Source organism: Phocoena sinus, chromosome 10 (assembly GCF_008692025.1).
Source record: "Phocoena sinus isolate mPhoSin1 chromosome 10, mPhoSin1.pri, whole genome shotgun sequence".
NCBI classification, from domain to species: Eukaryota; Metazoa; Chordata; class Mammalia; order Artiodactyla; family Phocoenidae; genus Phocoena; species Phocoena sinus.
In genome coordinates, this window is record NC_045772.1 from 15923887 (window position 1) to 15945811 (window position 21925).

The window sequence follows — 21925 nt, forward strand, 5'->3', positions numbered from 1 at the left end:
GTTTTGGGATGGGACCCCTTTCCATGGGACCACGTTCCATGGGACCACGTTTGGGATGTAAACTACCGCTGCACACTTCAGTCTCCTAGGACGCTTTAGTCTACATGGATGCTTTCTGTGGACTGCCTTGTGCAAAGCGAAGAGGACCCTGAGTTTCATCCCTAGCTCATGATGGTACAGAACAGGGCTGTCTACTAGAACTGCCTGTGGAGATGGAAATGTTTTATTTGCACTGTCCAATGTGGTAGCCTCTAGTTCCATGTGGCTACTGAGCATCTGAAATATGGCTAGCGTGACTGAGGAACTGAATTTTAATTTTGTTTAGGTTAAACAACTGGGTGTGGCCAGAGGCTACTGTACTGATAGCACAGGTGTGGAGAGAGGGGGCATATGCAGAAAGAGGAGTCCCAAGTCAAGGTGACCCTGAGGATGCAAACACCCTGGGACTTGCTGAAATCTTGGGGGCAGATCTGAGACTTGAAATAGGAATGGAACTAGGATGCTGGGAGGAGAGGAAGAGTTAAATCGATTTTACCTAGATCACAAGGTCAAGGAAACCCTGAGCTGACAACAGGGTTACAAAAGAATTTGAGAGAAAAAGGAATAGAAGGTCCTTACACAGGCAAATTGGAGTTTCTAGAAGTGCTGAATTTTTTTGTTTTTTGTTTTTGTTTCAGAATCTAAGTTAACAAATGGCTATCTGTATCTGTGCACAAGCATCTCATGGAAAATTCATAATAACAGTCGTAATGGCACATGGTAGGTGTTACTAAATATCTGAGCGACCAGATGACTGAGTGCACAGTACCCTACGTCAGCCCGCCACCCTCTCAGGTGAATCTTGCAACGTCCCAGGAAGAAGGCAGGGGTTAATTCCCATTTCACAGCTGAGAGGACTGAGTCTCAGAGAGGTTAAGTGATAAGTCCAGGAGAGCTAGGATTCTTGGTCTTTTGGTTCACCCAACCTGACTCTCCATTTCGGCCTCTGGGAGGGAGTGTGTAGATGCAAGAGAATGTTCCAGGATCCCAGACACAGGACAGGGATACACTCCTGCTGTGCTCTTCCTTCTCCCACTGCTGAGAGGCTCTCAGTGCCCCTCTCTAGACTGGGAGCCCCTCCACAGCAGGACCCATACCGGGATCCCTCTGAGTCTCCACTGCCTGACACAGTGCATGCCACACAGCCAGTCTCAGCCAACACTGCCCGGCTGAAGAAATGAACGAAAGAAACAGCAAGGGTGGTTTCGCCGCTGATTTTTTTAAAAATTCTTTTCACTTTGGAGAAGGAATATTAACCCATCACACAAGCATTTTTCCCTTCCTAAGTCACCACAGAGCATCTTCCCATTTACTGAGTGGAGCCAATTCTCAGCCACTCAGTTTCAGACTCCGGGGTGGTTGGCTCAGGCCTAATATTGCCCTTTGTTTTTTCTTGCTGATGATTTATCTGTTGAGGATCTGAAAAGTGAATTTCTGAAACACTGACCCCTTCCTGCCATTTCAGTCCTTGTTACACTTGCACTCAGAAAACTGGTAAGGAATAGTGGTGCAGGACAAGCTTGCCTATTTTTTATTAGTCGATGTGGAAAAATAGTTACACACAGGAAAAAGAAGCTAATAAAAGGAGAAAGAGTTTAGATGTATTGACTCAAATTAAACTGAATATTTTGGGGGTGTAAAAAAATCTAGATCTTTATCAAATAAACACATGATGAGTCTTAAATTGAGTTCCAATAGCCTTCCTTGGCCAGCTGAATATGAATGATCAATGGTGATGATTTTTTGTAGAAAGAGCCCTGAGTGTGGAATGTATTTTTAGCATAAGTGGATAGAGAACAGTCAGGCCTGTAGTGATATTACAAACAGTACCACCCCCAGCTGAGGACTCCCAGACCTCCAAGCTATGATACAAGGCCACTTCCCAGTTTCTCTAAGCCTCTCACATTACTAAGCCAAGCAGTTTGCCTGTCCCAGGCTCACTGACATATACATAACACACTTGCAAGTTCAATATTTGCCGCTCAGAGAAAAGAAGTTACTGTCTGCAAATTAAGTACCAAGGAAATTCAAGGTAGACATTCACTTTTACTTTACAACGTGTCTGAATTGTTTGAAATATTTAATTAATTAATAATTACTTTGGTATTACTCTGTTTTGGTATTTGGTTTGGTATTACTCTGTTAACAACTGTTTGGTAACCAATGTATTTACTTTGGTAACCTAAAAAAAAAATTAAATGATTTAAAACATGATTAGGAACTGTGCATAAATTACTTAGAAGTAGGGAAGAAAAGGAAAAAGTCTGGTGAAGTTGGACTCACCTTTCCAAAGCTGGCAGCGTTGACGGGCTGGGTGTCATTCTTCTCGCAGAAGTCCAGGTAATGCATGTAGAGGGCACTGCGAGGGATGCAGACCCCTTCTGCAATCTCATAGTTCTCCTCCAGCCTGGGGAAATAAAAGCTCAGTGAACAAACCCAAGAAAGAAGGATCTGTTCTTTCTAGTCCTCCTGCAGAGATGGGCAGACCTGAGAAATAACTCTTTTCTTACAGATGGGGAAACCAAGGTCCACGAAGACAAAAGTCTGCCTAAGGTCAGGAATGGAGTTAGCAGGTTAGCAGGATCAGACCCCTGGTCCCTTTGGGTATGACCTCAGGTCACTTTTCCAGTCCAAATTCCCAGTCCCTTTCCTCTGCGTTGCCATTGGCCTGACCACATTCTGGGTGAATCAGATTCCCCCAAACTGCAAAAAATGATAGAGGATATTGCAGGTGCTCCCCTCAGCCAAGCTACCCACTGTGTAGCCATTCCTGATAGGTGTTAAAATCTTGGGGCTTCTTGGCTAACAAGAGCATTAGAGTGAGACAGCCTGGGTAAACAAATGCCCCGGCACAGGCTGGACAGCTAGACAGCCACTAACCCACTGCTGAAGGAGGTTACATGACCACAGCAGGGAGGTGAATTGCTTGTTTCCTTTAGGCTCACCTTCCCTGCTGTACTGGGATTATATGATTCTACACCCATTACCTTCTTAATGACTATAGGTTAGGGTTTCAGGGTAGGAACTTTTCCATCTGGGTTCAAATCCCAGCCTTATTACTTGCTGGCTTGGTGACCTCGGGTAAGTTACTTAACCTCAGCCCTCAGTTTCCTTTTGGAGGTACTGACTGTAACCGCCTCTCAAGGTTGTCATGACAATCAGATGTAATGTGTGACATGCATCAGCATGGGGCCTGGCACATGGTGAGAGCTTAGTAGGTGTTAGACCTCATTATCATCCACTTTTCTGCTCCATAAAACATTTTGGGGCACTCAAGATGTCCAGAATTTGTGCTAGATACTGGGAACATAAAAGTAAACTAGATACAGTTGTTGATTTTTTTTCCCCTCTTTAACCCAAACACCAGAATGTAGGCATCCAATCATCAAGTTCCCCCTCACCACCATGTCAGCTGTGAAGAAAACAGAAGACAACAAACAACACACTGGTGTTCATTGTGGATGTCAAGGCCAACAAGCACCAAATTAAACAGACTGTGAAGAAGCTCTATGACGCTGACGTGGCTAAGGTCAACGCCCTGATCAGGCCTGATGGAGAGAAGAAGGCATATGTTTGACTGGCTCCTGAATATGAGGCTTTGGATGTTGCCAACAAAGTTGGGATCATCTACACTGAGTCCAGCTGGCTAATTCTAAATATAAAAGTTTTCACTGTTAAAAAGAAAAGAGGGCTTCCCTGGTGGCGCAGTGGTTGAGAGTCCGCCTGCCGATGCAGGGGACACGGGTTTGTGCCCCGGTCTGGGAGGATCCCACATGCCGTGGAGCGGCTGGGCCCGTGAGCCATGGCCACTGAGCCTGCGCGTCCGGAGCCTGTGCTCCGCAACGGGAGAGGCCACAACAGTGAGAGGCCCGCGTACCGCAAAAAAAAAAAAAAAAAAGAAAAGAAAGAAAAGAATGTAGGCGTCCAAAAGAATCAGGCTCCTTTGTCATGGACACTTTGGAAGGTTAAACATCTCTTCCAACAAAACTGCTGGGGCACATGACAGTTTGGGGACTTCTCTTTGGTCCCCGCTGCCTTCAGAGTGTGGGGCACACACTGTTCAATAGAAAATACTTCTCCTCTGACTGTGAACTGGATATTAGGAAACAACCCCAGGTCATTTGGAACCAAGTTTGAGGGCTAAAGTGACTGGAATAACCTTTTTCTCCCAACTGTTTTTCTAGGGGTTCAAAAATAAGGCATGATGCTAAAACAATGAATTGAATGTCCTCAAGTGGCTTCTAACTTTCTCTGAGGGCACTTGCCAAAGAAGTGGTCCAGCGCTGTTGTAACTGAAGTGGAATGAGGACACGGCCTCCCGAGGTGCCCACTTGAAAGGGCAGTGCTCATTCGGCTCATTGCAACATGTGGTTGAAAGAAAATCAGTTCAATCATTTCATATCCAAACCCCACAGATGACGCAGAGGACCAAACAACCCGAGGAACGCTCAGACAAATGAAGATGCCTGTGCTGAGCCATCCCAGGTAGTCGCACCCACTCCCCCCTCTTCTGGGAAGGGGAACACTGAGTAACGCCTGAAAATTTTTATAAGTGTTCCAGGAAATAGTGTATGCAATCCCTCCTAGGCAACCTAATTCCTTGAGGCTGGGGTGGTGTCTGATTCACTTCTGCATTTTTAAAGTCCAACAGACTCCGTGGCACACAGCAGGTATTCAGTAAATGTTTGATGGATAGATTGTGTCAGTCATATATTCATTCAACAAATATTTACTGATCTCTTATCACCCAACAGGTGCTGGGGATACCATGGTGTGCAAGATAGCCCTTGTTTGTGCATGGAGAACAGATTAATGGTGGACAGGTGGATAAAGACACAGGTAATCTTCAATTCAACAAATATTTATTGAGTGCCAGGCAGTGTTCTAGACTTTAAGGAAACAGTGGTGAACAAAACAAAGGCCCTGTCCTGAAAGGGCTTACATTCTATGTCTCCCCAACATCATACATTGGAACTCTAAATGTATTTCCCTGTGGGAAAATGGTTTCACATAGAGATTAGGTTTCTTAGGACTATCCTAAGCCTCGGGGCTGGTGTGAATGGGGATCAGCCGTCTAGTTTAGCCTGGACCCCTAAATGCCATTCACAGTATTGTTTCCCTATAAAAGTGAGTTCAAAGGTCCAAATAACCAGCTTATGCACAAACTCGTGGGGGTCATCTGAAAAATGCAGCTTTCACCAAATGGGGTCTCACAAACAGTCTTTGTTTGGCCTGAACAGTGTTGGACCAACTTTTAAAATTCAGGACATTTCACATAAGAATCTGGATTTCTGGCTTCTTTTGAAAAGGCTGAGATCTGGCAACACTGGGCCCATATTCCCCGCGTGACAATTGGGCAGAGTTACATGTGCCCTCGAGTTGGCCAGAGTCCTCACTCCTCCCTATTTTTCTTACACCCAATCTATTTTCTGTTCCTTGTCTGCCTCCTGTAGGCTCTTGTGTTGACATAAGACACAATCTATGCCCTAGTTCACTTTGCAGTTTATTGTGGGGAGCATAATGCACAGAAATAAGAATATTTAAATACTACAAACTCCCAACCACAGGTGCAGAGGAATGTGGGAAGACAGAGAGATTACTGTGTAGATGGGAACAGATGATTAAGGTTTCATGATGAACTGGAATTAGAACTTTGTAACAACAACAACAGCTAGCATCTGTTGAGCTCTTACTAGGTGCCAGGCAGGGGGTATACATTATCTCACAATAACCATTTGATGCCCATATTTTAGATGAGGAAACTGAGGCACAGAGAGCGAAATTCATTTGCCCATGGTCATGCGGCTGGTAAATGGGAGAGTTTGTCTCACTGTGAACCACTGTGGTATTCTGCCATGGGAGACGGAGGGGGTTCCAGGCAAGGAGAACAGCAAGGCTAAGAGACAAACGTGGCTCAAGCTTTGGATGATGGAGACACTGGTCTGAGTGGAGAAGAGGGCTTGTAAAGGAGTATCTAAAAGGAAAGAACCATGGGGGAGGGGCATGCCGCATAAGAGAATATGGCTTGGCCTAAGAGTTTAGCAACCTCCAGAGTTGAAGAGTTACTATGAAAGTCTTATTTTCAGAAGGTAATGGAGTGTTACTCAGACAGGATTGAAAAAAATATTCAGACAGGAAGACCTGAGTGTTTCCAGGATGCTGTAGGAATAATAATAATGTAATCAAATACAATAGAATACTGCACAGCCATAAGAAGGAATGAAATAATGCCATTTTCAGCAACATAGATGGACCTAGAGATTATCATACTAAGTGAAGTAAGTCAGAAAGAGAAAGACACGGCTTCCCTGGTGGTGCAGTGGTTGGGAGTCCGCCTGCCGATGCAGGGGACACGGGTTCGTGCCCCGGTCTGGGAGGATCCCACATGCCGCGGAGCGGCTGGGCCCGTGAGCCATGGCTGTTGAGCCTGCATGTCCGGAGCCTGTGCTCCGCAACGGGAGAGGCCACAGCAGCGAGAGGCCCGCGTGCCGCCAAAAAAAAAAAAAAAAAGAAAGAGAAAGACAAATACCATATGATACCACTTATATGTGGAATCTAAAATATTATACAAATTAACTTATTTACAAAACAGACTCACAGACATAGAAAACTTATGGTTAACCAAAGGGGTAAGGGGGTGAGGGACGGATAAATTAGGAGTTTGGGATTAGCAGATACTAACTACTATACATAAAGTAGATAAAGGAGAAGGTCCTACTGTATAGGACAGGGAACTATATTCAATATCCTGTAACAAATCATAATGAAAAAATGTGAAAACTAATATATATGTAACTGAATCACTTTGCTGTACACCAGAAACGAACACAACATTGTCAATCAACTATACTTCAATTTTAGAATGTAATCAACAACAGTAACTAGTATTAATTTAAAGTTTAATATGTTGTATTTGCCAGCAATGGATTGAGACTAAAAGAACGTTTAAAGAAAAAAAAAAACAAAAAAAACCCCCAAGTCTCATAGGTTTCCTCTTAGACGACTGAGCGTGCCACTAAGCAATTTCCTTAGAAAGCTTAACTTCAACTCTTTAGGCTACTGTGTTGTGGGATATTTTCCAGTTTAATGCATAGACAAGAACAATCTGGGAAGCTGGAACTTTGTGCATAACCAGCTGTGTGCTTTTTGCTTATATTTACTAATGATTTTCTAAAATTGGTTTTGGCCAGAAAAATCCATGGACACATTCAACAAACATGCATTTCAAACCATTCAGAATTCATCTTATAAAAAGCACATGGGGCTTCCCTGGTGGCGCAGTGGTTGAGAGTCTGCCTGCCGATGCAGGGGACACGGGTTCGTGCCCCGGTCCGGGAAGATCCCACATGTCGCGGAGCGGCTGGGCCTGTGAGCTATGGCCGCGGAGCCTGCGTGTCCGGAGCCTGTGCTCCGCAACAGGAGAGGCCCGCATACCGCAAAAAAAAAAAAAAAAAAAAAAAAAAAAGCATATGATCCTTCAAATTATAGGGAGCCAGTTAAGTTTTTAAAGCATAGGAGTGCCAGGATCAAATTTATTCTCTGGAAAGGTCACCTTGGCACCTCTATGGTGAGTGGACAAGGAGTACTAGTGAAGACTGGCACATAGGGGCTGACTAGGTAGTACTTGTAGAATGAATGAGTGAATGAATGAACAAATGAGATCGGTTTGGAGCCACGTTAATAGTCAGGGCAGGAAATGATGGAGCATGGATTGAAGGAGTGGCTGTCAGGGCAGAGATAACACCTAGGCTGTGGGTCTCATGCTGCCAGATGTGAGGAGGGTGGGAGCAACCAAGGAAGCCCTCAAGTTCATAACTGGGTTGGATGGGTGCAAAGGGGCTCCATCCCCACGATTAAGAAAAGCTGAGGAGGTGAGTTACAGGGGCGGGAATAATGCTTCCAAATGTTGTGCTAAAGGGCATGGGTTCCCAGATAAATTCCTGGCTCCCCCCTCATTGGTTACTTTACTTAAGCCCCCTGTGCCTCAGTTTCTATTTGTTGTTTGTATGGTTCGTTTGCTCACTAAATCTGGTCAAGAAATCAGGATTAAATACAAGGTCAAGTTTAAAATACATCCCATTAAATGAATCCATAGCTGCAACAAACTATCAATATCTGAATCGTATGGGTGTAAGTCACAGTTCACACAGGCTGAGCTAATTAAGCAGGTACCTGCCAAAGGCCAGAGCCTTCTAAATAACTATATTCTTATCCACGCTTTGTTTCTCTTACTGGAGCTTCTTTGCCTCAAGGTATCTAGGTGGCTTATGACTATGAAGCATTTTAATAAGCTCTATGAGTGAAGACACGTAATTGGAGTTAAGGGCAACTTTGATGCTTGATGAGTTTCTACAGGAATAGCATCATGACACCTTTCCCCAAACCTTCTTACAAACCCCAGAGGGTCCGTGCATGTACCGAAGTTGCTAATTGAAATGCCAGCTTCCTGACCAAGGCATGGCAGAAAGGCAGTTAATTATTGCTCTTCATATCTGATGAAATTTCCCCTTTTCCTCCTCACTTTTACAGGACATCATTAGTCTGACATGGTGAACAATACTCCATTATACCTGGATCTATTTTTTTTTAATGATCACCAAAACATTCTCCACGTCTTCCATTTTCTGATCTTCTATTTAACAACCTGATCATGTTTGAATTGAGCCTATCCTATTATGGAGAGATAATGACCTCGGCCCGCTAGCCAGCATGAGTCATTATCTGCAGTGTACATTTTTAAAAGACCTCCTCACAAGGTTTCAGCATGCGGCATCCGGGGGCACGTGGTGGAAGCTTCGTATTAGCGCTTTACAGTGAAGAGCAGATGTCTCAGCGCGTAGCATAATTTCTCCCTCTGCTCTCATTTTAAACGTATGTTTTCTTCTATGTTCACGTGGGCTTTCAGTCCAGCCTCCACTCCTCGAGTCCTGGTAGACATGTCTGGGACAGAAACTTTTTTCTACTATTTTACCCAAAGAAAAGAAAACAGGATTTTTTTTTTTTTACTTGCTAAACATCATAATTTATTACTGAGGTTATCAGAGAGATCTGAGACTGCAAAATATGTGAGAAAAAAAAATCTGGCCAAACAATCAGAGCCAAACAATAGTCTAAACCCTTCAGTGGCTCCCCTCTGCCTCTCACAGAAGTTCAGATTCCTTACCTTGGCACCCAAGGCCCCCTATCTCTCTGACCCTGACTACTTCTCCTTCTCCAGGCTTCTCTGGCCTCACTCCCCTACACATACACTTCTCTCCAGCCGGCAGGACTGTCTGCCATTCCTCAAACATATCTTGCCACGCTCCCCGCTACGGTACACGTTCCCTGGCCTTCCCACCATGGGAGGGGACCCCCTCTGCTGGGCCTCACCCTTCAAGGCTCAGCTCAAATTTCTCTTCCACCAAACTGTGCTTAATTTCCACCCAGCCTCAACTGCTGATCACTCCTTAATCATTTCTTCCTTGACAAATTCACGTATTCATTCATTTGATAACATGTAGAGTGCTGAGTTATGTCTGTAGAGGAAAACACCTTGACTGAGCAGACACATCTCCTCCTCCTAGAGCTCTCACCGCCTCCTGGGGATTTCCACAGCTCTTCCGAACAGCTTCACTGAGAGACAGCAGTTTTACAGTCAGGGATCACTGAGTCTGAATCTTCCTCCACCACTTGCAAGCACTACAGTCTCAGGTATGTTACCTGAGCTCTCAGACTCTTGCTTCCTTCATCTGTAAAATGAGGGAAACGATACCCAACACCCAACTCCCAAGGTTGCTGTGAGGGTTAAACAAGAATCCAAGCACAGCCCTCAGCCCTCCAGCTGGCATATGTACATCACTCAACGGAGGGTAACTATTGGTGTCATTCTGTATTAGCCCAGAACATTCAGGTAACACTTCACATCTTAGACTGAAAGTCCTGTGAAGGCAGGGACCAAAGCACACTTCTATTTATGCCAGTATAGTTCCTAGCACTGTGACCTGAACACGGTCAGTAACAGTGTGGAAGGAAGGAGGCGGGGCAGGTGTGTGTGTGTGTGTGGCAAGGGCTGGGGGCAAGGAAGGAAAGCAGGCTTTTGCACAGATCAAAAAAAAGTTAAAAAAAATCTTAACACCTGGGGGGTTAAAGGAAAAGCCTGTTTATATTAACAGATCTGATTTATATTTTCAAGCACCTGCTCTTGTGCCAGAGATGTTGATATTTGCTATCACTACTCCCACAAATGGGTAACTTTATCTCCATGACATGGAGGAAGAAATGGAGAGTTGGGGAGGCTAAGTGACTTGCCCCAAACTACTCGGCTGGGAAAAGCCTGCCTTGGAGTATGAACTCCGGGACGATGCTTCTAAAGCTCTCACTCTGTGCTAGGGACTGACATCCATGTGCTCAGTGAGTCAGCATTACCTATTGAGCACCTACTATGCGCCAGGCACTGCAGAATACAGCAGTGAATGAGAAGACGCAATCCCCACCATCGCCTTTAGGAAGCCGACAGTTTCTCAGAAGGAAGATGGGAACCAAGGAGAGAACACCACCAGATGATAAATAAGTACAAAATGGTGGCATTTGGCTCATGTGGGCTCGGATTCTACAGAAGGCCAAAACAAATAAACAAAACCCACCCAATCTATTTTATTAAACTGCAACAATTAAGCCCACAGTTTGCTGCTGGGTGACAAACACGAGTTCAGGTGGGTCCCTGGTGTTTCTCCTAGGACCTCGCTGGCCCTGCCTCCCCTTGCTTGAGGGTCTTCTTATAAGGAGTCAGGCATTTCCCCCATGTGAGTGGAGTGAGACTGGGACCATCTGCTGTGTTGAGTTGCCCTCTTCCAATAGGGGTAATAATCCTGCCTCCTCTACCCGATTTTCGTGAGATCCAGTGAGCTCAGCCAGCAACATCAGCTGGGGTAAGCCTGGCACACCAGGGGTATTGGCTCAACCTGTAAGTTTGGTCCTTGCTCAGCCATGGACTGAGTCAGGGATTTATTTCTGCCATTGCAATGACTCAACTGGACCAGAATCTACACTAATCTAATCCAAATCTTGTGCTTTGCCTACAAGCTACCAAACTGGTGCTCCAGAAAGGCCTGGAATTAGCCAGCTTCTGGCATCCCTCTGTTCACTTTTTGATTAATCAAGTCCTTTTCTTTCTTTCTTTCTTTCTTTTTTTTTTTTTTTGGACAAAAACTAGGCAGTACAGTAGAAGAGTGTCACAAGTTCTGTGCTGCTGCTAACCCACCTGTCGGTGCCTAGGCTACAGGTTGGCAGCCAGAGTGCTGGTGGCCCCAAATGGCAGTGGAGGGGATTTTGGCACCATCCTCTACCATAAACCACCCCCTTCAATCTTCCCTTTCCATCTCTTCCCTGCCTCTACTCATCTCCACTTCACCGTTACAAATAGGGCTGCAAAGAACATCTGCATATGTGTCCCCCTGCACACCTGGGCGAGTGTTTCTCCATGTCAGTACCCAGGAGTGGATGCACATATTAAAATGTTAATGGGACGCAAAATTGCCCATTCAAATGGCTTTACCATTTTATACCTTCACTCACAGCACAAACTATTCTCTAAAAATAAGAACCTAGCTCTACAACATAGCATCTCATTCTCTGAGACATTTACACCCTTCACGTTGTCCTGCTTAAGCTACCTTTCTCCATCTCTGGCTGAGGACTTCTAGCGGGACATAGTCGCACCTATTGGCACTATATGTCACTTCTGGTTACATTCAGAGCTAAAAATGTTTAGCCTCCCTTTCTGGAGTGAGGTGGACTAACTCATACTATGAAAGCAAATAAGGTTATGCCACCGTTGAATAAAGAATTAAATCAGAAATGGGTACACAACGTCAGGTATTGGTGACATCCCGTGGGTCTGGTCTAGCAGCTGTGGCCGGGTCTAAAACGTCACCGTACTTCTTTGGCACACTACCCAGCCCAATTTTCTACCTCTGGCCTCCGAGAACATTTTAAAGAGAAACACCGAATTTATTTTGTTTCATATTGATTTGAAATATTGAAAGCCTAGCAATCACCCAAGCCTCATTTTTATTTTTTCAAAAGAAAGGAAAATGTCTCCCACGAAAGTGACAATTTGGTCTTCAATCCTCTTCCTTTGGGGAAGGGCCTCCCTTTCCCTGGAAACTGCAGACAGGGAAGTGTCTCCCCACTGATGGCACACAGGAGCTGAGAGTGACACTGGCAACAAGAGAGGTGTGTGAGAGGGCGGGGCAGTGGAGGTGGACACGTGCTGGCAGCGAGTAGGCCAGGACAGCAGACAGGCTGCTTTCCCTGCCGAAATCCTCTTTGTGAATAGAGGTTATTGTGTGGCCAGGATTCCAGCAGGGCTCACCATCCCCAGTGGGTTGGGCTTTACTAACCTCATGACCAAGGATGCTGGAAAGTGTTTGGCGGAAGGCATTTGACGATATTTGCAGGCAAATATTCTGCTGGGAACTGCCTCCAGATTACGTGGCCCTGCTCATTTTCAGCTGCTTGGCTGTTGTATTATTTGTTCTTAGAGTGGGGATGGTCTCTAGGGTGATGGGAAGGGGCTCTCGGCAAGGTGGGAGAAGGCAGAGAGGCAAATAGCTCCTAAACCAATTCCAGGAACAAGCCAAGCGTCCCGGGAGAACTGGGCACTATCAGGCCAGTGGCTACCACCTTGGCGGTGAGGCCAAGGTCCTTTCCTGGGGCTGCCTGCTACCCCTGGAGAGAGGGGACAACGTGAAGGATACAGATGCCTCGGAGGATGAGATGCCATGTTGCGGAGCTAGGTTCCCATTTTTTAAAAAACAGCATTTTGTATACTTCGGCTGAATATGAAATGGTAAGGCCATTAGAGTGGGCAATTTTGCAATCCTGTTAACATTTTCTGTGCGCCCAGCACTTCCACTGCCTGATAACCAGAGAGAAGAAACCCTTCAGCAGGTGTGTGAGGGGACATATGAAGATGTTCTTTGGGACTTTATGTGTAAAGGCAAAGATGAGATTTGGACACAACCTAAATGTAGGTCAAAGAGGGAAATGGCGAACTGAATTCTGCCGCTGTCTTACATGAAATTCTGTGCAGCAGTTAAAATGAGGTTGTTCTTTGGGGACTAATCTGGGTATAGCTTCGGGGTATTCGACTAAGGAGAGAAAGCAAGCTGTGGATCAAGACAGTGTGACAGGTTGTGGAACAATATTTTTAGTGTTCTATGTCTGTATTCTTTTTATAAAGGAGAAAATACTAAATAAAAAACCACAATTCAGAAACTTCTATCAGTACATATGCATGTAAATGCATAGGCAAGGGACAGTAATAAATAAATAAATAAATAAATAAATATATATATATATATATATATATATATATATATATATATACACACCCACACGCAGGTATACACACCCACACACATACATATTTCTCACTGGTAACAGCGCTGCTCTGGAGGAGGTGGACTTTAACCTTATCTGTAATGTTTTCGTTTTAAAATAAGGAAATGCATTTTGCGTAAATAAAATAAAATTTAAATGTAAATGTGTATTTGTTGAATTTATTTGCACCTTGCCTTTTTCTAAACAGCTAACAAAATAAACACAAAAAGAAGAAAATTAGACAAAGGAAAGAGATTAAAAAGTATATAGGGCCTCCCTGGTGGCACAGTGGTTGAGAGTCTGCCTGCTGATGCAGGGGACACAGGTTCGTGCCCCGGTGCGGGAAGATCCCACATGCCGCGGAGCGGCTGGGCCCGTGAGCCATGGCTACTGAGCCTGCGCGTACGGAGCCCGTGCTCCGCAATGGGAGAGGCCACAACAGTGAGAGGCCCACGTAATGCAAAAAACAAAAACAAAAAAAAGTATATAAATATCAGACTTCGCTCTGAACTCCCTGGCAGCCAGAGCAAAGAGGGGACATATGGTATAAATTATATCACTTTCCCTTGTAGAGTGGAGGGTGCATCCAGTTCCTTTTGAGAGACAAAGTTTTTATACTGAAAGTCTAGTCTAAAAAAGTTTACTCATGTGGAACTTGATATAGGATGTCACATGTCCTCCACCATGGTTTTAAGCATGGCTCTATCCCTAAGTTTAGAGAAATGTCCTACTTTTTCTTCCCTGCTATTTACATACTCCCCTGACTCCTTCCCCCACCTCATCTGTACTGCTGTCTTCCTTGCTGGCTATGCTCCAACCACACGGGCCACCTCCTGCAGCTCCTTGAACAAGCCCAGCCTGCTTCCAGCCTGGAGAGAGTGGAGGATACTGTTGTCTGTGCCCAGGTTACCTTTCAGGACTGAGGCGTTCTTCCCCACCGCTGAGACGTTGATTGCTGAGGCTGAATCCTTCCTAGGGAGTTGTCCTCAGCAGAATGGGAACTGCCTCGCCCAAAGTTATGCCCCCTCACAGGGCTGGAAGGGGAGGTGGGAGGAACTGGGAGATTAGGTTTGACATAAATGCACTACCATGTGTAAAACAGATAGCTAGTGGGAACATGCTATGTAGCACAGGGAGCTCAGCTCGGTGCTCTGTGATGACCTAGATGGGTGGGATGGGGGGTGGGAGGGAGGTCCAACAGGGAGGGGATATAGGTATACATATAGCCAATTCACTTCACTGTACAGCAGATACTAACACAACATTGTAAAACAATTATACTCCAATTAAAAATAAAAACCACCAAAGTTATATCCCCTCTCCCTCGGGGCAAACTACCTGCAGTGATGAGCAAGATGGGGGAATAAAAACCTGAATCCATTGCCTCAGTTCATCTCTGAGGCCCACCCTGGCTTCAGAACTCCCTGTGAGGTCGCTGAAGCCTCTACCGTAGCCTCCTCCCAGCCCGAGACCCCCTTTGCCCATCCCCTCGTACCCTCATGGTGTCAATACTGGGTGCCTTACATAATAGGCCACCTGTAGGCACAGCTCAGAGTCTGCCTCTGGGAGAGCTTGACCTGCAATGTTCCCTCTGCCTAGGACGTTTTCCTGATTTTAACATCGTCATGGTGTCTGAGGGCTTCTTGTCATACAAATATTCACTTAAATATCACCTCCTAAGGGAAGCTTTCCCTCACCATTCAACCTAAAATAGCCTCTGAGATATGATCATATCAGCCAGTTCTAATTCTCCACACAGCACTTATCCGTATCTAATACATTCCTTGTTTATTTATTTATCATTAATATGATAATTTTTTAAATGATCACCCAACTTTTTCTCTCATCGGCCCCTATTCTTGGTCTGTCTTATCCACCACTGCATTCCCAGGGCCTAGAATAGGGCCTAGCAAACAGTAGGTGCTCAGTAAACATTTCTTAAATGAATTAATAACTAAAATTCTATCTTAAAAATATAATATAAAAGGAATTAGAGGACAATTTGATGTTTGAACAACTTGTTGCCTTTTGATAATAATACTCAAATTTATACATTTTCAAACCTGATCTGACTCTGAAAACAGATGTTTTTCATCAAAACAAATCCACTGCCTAACTCTGTGAATTGGAGGATGAAATTTCTTCCGGAATGATCTATGTGACCTTTTATTTAGAAAAACCCATATTTTGTATAGAATTACGTACAGTAGAAGGAGAACTGACAATGCATATGTCAGGAAGGAGGGAAGCCCTATTCTGGGATGTCCTTGTGGGACTCAGAAGGAAGAGGTCTGCTAAGCAATCCATGGCTAAGATTTACCTAGCACCCACCCTACACCAGACACTGTTCAAGCACTCTGTATATACGAACTCACTTCCTCTTTGTGACTACCCCAGAAGGCAGTGGTCCCCAACCTTTTTGGCACCAGGGACCCGTTTCATGGAAGACAATTTTTGCATGGACGGGCGGGCGGCAGGGGGATGGTTCAGGCGGTAATGTGAGCGATGGGAGCGGCAAAAAAAGCTTCACCTGCCGCTCACCTCCTGCTTGGTGGCCCGATTCCTAACAGGCTGCAGACCAGTACCGGTCCACGGCCCGGGAGTTGGGGACCCCTGATATAAGGTAAATACTACTGCCATCTCTATTTTACAGGTAGACTGAGGCACAGAGAGGTGAAGGACCTTGCCCAAGGTCACACAGCTAGAAAAGCAGAGCTGGGAGTTAATTCCTGGCAGTGTGATTTAAGAGATTACTCTATCTACAGCCTTGCTGTTGCCAGGCAAATGTCAGAGGATGACAGAAAAACAGACATGAACAAGGTGATTTTCTTCTAGTCCCTTTCAAATTTTTTATTCTGAAATGTATGACATGTTCAGGTTATTAAAGCAAGAGTGTCTGTTGATTCCTAGCATTTCTAGAAACTCTCACCCCCAAACTCTTTTATGTTGATGCCTCATTCAGTGTGCTAGCGTTATGAGAATCTGTGTGACCATAATTTGGGGGTAAGGAGTGCAGGAAGAGATTTGACCAGGGAAGTAAAGTAGAATTTTAAATAAAGCAAAAAGCAGCAAATGCAATGAGAAAAAGAATGTAGGGACAAACTGATGGAAACAAGCCAAAAGGCTGGAAATGGAGCTCTTGAACACAGCCTCTGCTATCCTTGTAGCAAAACAAGTTGACTACTGAGACTCTTGTTAGAGAAGACTGAGTTACATTTGTGAATGCTTTCTCCCAATGTTGTTTTCCTCTCACCTGTGGGTGGATTAGTCAGAAGAATCTAATATGATTTGCTCATTAAAGCCAATCTGCTTCCTGTTCTGATCTAGTCTCTCTTCTCCATCCTTCCTGATTTTTCTCCTCCTTTCTTCAAAAGCATAGGCTTTGCAATTAAAGTGACCCAGCCAGGTTCCTGCCACTGCCACTTCATGGCTATGTGTATATTCAGGCAAATGATTTAACTGTCTAAGCTTTATTTTCCTCATCTGTAAAATGGGCATAACAATACCAACTTCTCAGAATTGTGAGAATGAAATGAGGCATGTATACAAAGTGCCTAGCATGCAGGCTGGCACACAGTAGATTCATTCCTTTCCCCTCCCCACTTCTCTCTCCTTCCCCTTTGTTCCTTACTTCCTTCAGCTTTGCTGGGCTGAACTAGAGTGGTAATAGCCCTTAACTGACAAGTTCTTCTGAGAGGTGAGTCTCAGGTATAGAATAGCTTTGGTGTTCAAAGCTACAACATAATTTCTAAGTAAAACTCTTAGAGGAGAATTTACCTGTAAATACCAAACATGGGTGCAAACACTTAAACAACATCATTAACTATAACATCAAGTCCAGGAATTCCAAATATTAAAGGGAGAGCCACTCAAGTAGATAATTTGTATTAATGTTAAAATAAATGTAGTATAGTTGCAATAAATTATTAATTTATTAAGAGTTCATTGGTAGGAGTGAACAGACCTATGTTTCTATAATTGGCTGCAACATTATTTATTAAAATAATAGACTCTATTAAAATCAATTAATAACATCCATGTAGAATCCAGTCCTTGCCAGTGTTTTGATGATGGAAAAAAAATCTATTCCCAAATAAAATAAATATGAAAATTCAAATCTCATGTCTATATCTGAGTATTTTATACATAATTACAAATTAAACTGATTGCATATGGGCTATTGGATGTCAAGTTATTATGACAATGTCAAAATATCCAAGTAATATGCTGTCCTGTCTGTAGGAAGACATAGCTATATGAGCTTCCCATCAAGAGAGAACTTGCTCAGAATGGAACTTACCATTGCAGAGTAGCAGGAGTGGAGTGGGGCTTGGATGCTCTATTATTTTCTTTTTCCTCATCTGTTAAATGAAAGAAAAAGGAGTGAACTTCAGTAGGAAAACATACAAGGCCTTTCAGCTCTCCCAAGTCTCAAAAGACTACGTTGCCCTCAAATGTTGATGCTTTGAAAGCAATGATATTTTGGCTTTTCTAACATGTTAGATTTATCACACTTTAATAAAAAAAAGAGGAGAAACTGACTTCTACGGAAAACTCTTATATCAATTTGTATTTTTATTTGACATAATACGTTACAGTTTGAAGAGCTATCTCTCTTCATCACTGAACAATAGGACTGCACTCCCCCAACATGCTATGTTTGCAACTGAAGCTGGACATTTGATACGATGATCTTGACCCTAAGAACACACTGACTTCGCCACTATTTGTTTCTTGTAACTCCAATGGCACAGTTAGTGTAGGGAAGGGAGAGTGTAAGTGTTCAGAAGAATCCGGTTAGCAATACAACAGAACAGGGGTTGGCAAACTTTTCCTGTAAAGAGCCAGTTAGTAAATATTTTAGGATTTGGGAGCCAAGAAGCAAAATCAAAAATATTATGTCATATTTATATAACAAGAGAGAAAACAAATTCCATTTCCATATTGACAAAATTCAAAATATAATACTAGTTGATTATAATTTTTGTAATACAGGTCTATTAATTAAAAATGAAATTAATTTGGGGGAGCGGGTAACATTTTTCTTAATTGGGGTTCAAAGCTCACATTCCCTTTCATCCAACAGATTACAAATATCCATCTACAAAATCATTCTTAGTTTACAGCCCTACGAAAACAGGTGTCAAGCCAGGTTTGGTCTGTGGGGTTCTACTTGGCAGACCTCTGCAACACAGCAATCTGAACAACAGATCCATCTTTGCATACTTAAGAAGAACTGCTCACAGTTTTATCATGAATTAACTGAGAAATAGATTTAATTAGTTGCATCCAATTCTTAATGAAGATTATTGATAGAAATAATCAACATAAAATTAAATTTCTAGGGAATTCCCTGATGGTCCAGTGGTTAGGACTCCACGCTTCCACTTCAGGGGTGCAGGTTTGATCCCTGGTAGGGGAACTAAGATCCTGCAAGCCGCGTGGCGCAGCAAAAAAAAAATAATAAATAAAAAAATAATAAAATTTCTTGACCCACAAAATCTGACCCAAGAAAACTGGTACAAATAACAGTCTCAAAAGAAAATAATGTCAAAACCTATAAATATAATCAACAAAATTTAATAAGAACATGTAAAACAGTCAACGAAATAAATCTGTGGTATAAGATTTATATGGGAAAGAATCTGTACTCGTGAAAATAATTTAAGTAAAACTAAAATGAAAGTGGAAGAAAGTAAAATATACTGCCAATGAAGTAGCTTAATAAAGTTACCCTCAGAAAATATTTTCTTGATGAAAGCTTATCTGTATTGGTATAATTCTGATTACAATGTCTGCTCATAAAAACTGTGAAGATATTGCTGTTGCTCATTCAACAACTGTACAGACTCACCTTCTTCCTTATTAATAGAATCCCAATTTAAAGGGCACCATGTGTTCAGGGAGGGCTATCCCCTCTCAAATCCTAGAGAGATGACTGCTGATTAATTTAAATCTATCACGGTAATTTTATGTCATCTAGTCCCTGATGGATTAGGTGGGGCATGTGACATGGTGATGTGGCCTATCAGATTAAGAAGGAGCCCTCTGGGTGCTTCTGGGAAAGTTATTTTTCTGTAACAAAAAGGAATGGGGGCCTTGATGTCGAATTTCTGGCCTCCAAAACTGAAGGAAGGGAGGGAGGGAGGGAGGGAGGAAGGGAGGAAGGAAGGAAGGAAGGAAGGAAGGAAGGAAGGAAGGAAGGAAGGAAGGAGCAGGGAGGAGGGGAAGAAACAGAAGAGACACACTGGTCTGGTCTGCTTTTGAACACAGCTGTGAGTAGATAATTGGAGTGAAGCAGCAAACTTTCAACTGGGAAAAGAGCAGCCTGAGGACAAAGTCAATGCCAAGCAAGGCAGAGAAAAAGGGGGAAAACCTGGGGATTCTGAATGTCATGATGTGCCTCTGATTAACCAACCCTAAAAACTGCTGCCTCTTTATGAGATAATACAATTTTCTGAGTTAATAAATCCTCTTTTCATTGGGTATTCACTTCCTTGCCTCCAAAACCATGTTAACTGGTACAACACTAACCCTAAATGTTCTCAGGGACAAAATGTCCCAATACATCATTGGGCTCAACATCTGTTCATGCTGCTTTGTCAACCTGCAGTTACTTCTAAATGTTTGTCATCCTTTCCAGTTTAGAATAGACAACACCACCTCTTCGAAGCCTCCAAGTCAGGAATCATTAATCCTAACTCTGCTCTTCTGTACCCCATTACTTGTCTTTCAGTCGAATGGTTTAGCCATCTGGATCATTATTTCTATGCATATCCATATCCATCTCTCTGACTTGCATATCCTACTTAAGAAGATCCTACTTAAGAAGGCAAGGAGGCCTGTTTTCAAACTATATTACAAAGCTATAGTAATCAAAAGAGTAAAATACTGGCATAAAAACAGACACATAGATCAATGGAACAAAATAGAGAGCCCAGAAATAAACCCCCACACACCGTCAACTAATTTATAACATAGGAGCCAAGAATATGCAATGGGGAAAGGACAGTCTCTTCAATAAATGGTGTTGGGAAAACTGGACAGCAACTTGCAAAACAATTAAGTTGGACCACTATCTTACACCATACACAAAAATTAACTGAAAACCAATTAAAGACTTGAATGTAAAACCTGAAACCATAAAAGTCCTAGAAGAAAACATAGGCAGTAAGCTCCTTGACATTCATCTTGGCGATGACTTTTTGGATTTGATACCAAAAGCAAAGGCAACAAAAGCAAAAAATAAACATGTGGGATTACATCAAACTTAAAATCTTCTGCACAGCAAAGGAAATCAGCGACAACAACAAAAAGGCAACCTACTGAATGGGAGAAAATATTCGCAAATCATGTATCTGATAAGTGGTTAATATTCAAAATATATAAAGAACTCATACAACTCAATAGCAAACCCCTTGCCCCCGCCAAATAATCCAATTGAAAAATGCACAGAAGATCTGAATAGACATTTTTCCAAAGAAGATATACAGATGGCCAATAGGTACATGAAAAGATGCTCAACATTACTAATCATCAGGGAAATGCAAATCAAAACTACAATGAGATATCACCTCACACTTTTTAGAATGGCTATTATCAAAAAGACAAGAAATAAGTGCTGGTGAGGATGAGGAGAAAAGAGAACCCTCACGCACTATCGGTGGGAACGTAAATTGGTGCAGCCACTATGGAAAACAGCATGGAGGTTCATCAAAAAATTCAAAATAGAGGGGCTTCCCTGGTGGCGCAGTGGTTGAGAGTCCGCCTGTCGATGCAGGGGACACGGGTTCGTGCCCCGGTCCGGGAAGATCCCACATGCCGCGGAGCAGCTGGGCCCGTGAGGCATGGCCGCTGAGCCTGCGCGTCTGGAGCCTGTGCTCCGCAATGGGAGAGGCCACACCAGTGAGAGGCCCACGTACCGCAAAAAAAAAAAAAAAATTCAAAATAGAACTACTACATGATCTAGCAATTCCACTTCTGGGTATTTATTTGAAGAAAATGAAAACACTAATAAGAAAAGATATCTTCATCCCATGTTCACTGTAGCACTATTTACAATAGCCAAGATATGGAAACAACCTAAGCATCCAATGACAGATGAATAGATAAAGAAAATATTTTATATAAATATATGAATATTATTCAGCCATAAAAAAGAAGGAAATCTTGCCATTTGCAACAATAATGATGGATATTCAGGGCATTATGCTAAGTGAAATTAAGTAAGAGAAATACAAATACCATATAATTTCACTTACATGTGGAACAAAAAAAAAGCTCATAGATAAAAAGAACAGATACAGACTGGTGGTTGCCAGGGGGTGGTGAAGTGGGGGGTGAAACAGATGAAGGGAGTCAAAAGGTATATACTTCCAATTATAAAATAAATAAGTCATGGGAATGCTGTAGACAGCATGGTGACTGTAGTTAACAACACTGAACCGCATATTTGGAAGTTGCTAAGAGAGTAGATCTTACAAGTTCTCATCACCAGAAAAAAAGTTCTGTAACTATGTGTGGT

At 43.1% G+C, this 21925-nt stretch overlaps 1 protein-coding gene across 1 annotated transcript in view; it reads right to left on the minus strand.

The window, feature by feature from the left end:
• RFX4 (regulatory factor X4) overlaps positions 1–21925 on the minus strand; it is a 166884-nt gene that overhangs the window by 90894 nt on the left and 54065 nt on the right. Inside the window, exons 3-4 of the mRNA XM_032645833.1 lie at positions 17702–17762; positions 2323–2446 (exon numbers count right to left, since the gene is read on the minus strand). Of these exons, the coding sequence (XP_032501724.1) occupies positions 2323–2446; positions 17702–17762 (185 nt within the window). The remainder of the gene's footprint in view (positions 1–2322; positions 2447–17701; positions 17763–21925) is intronic.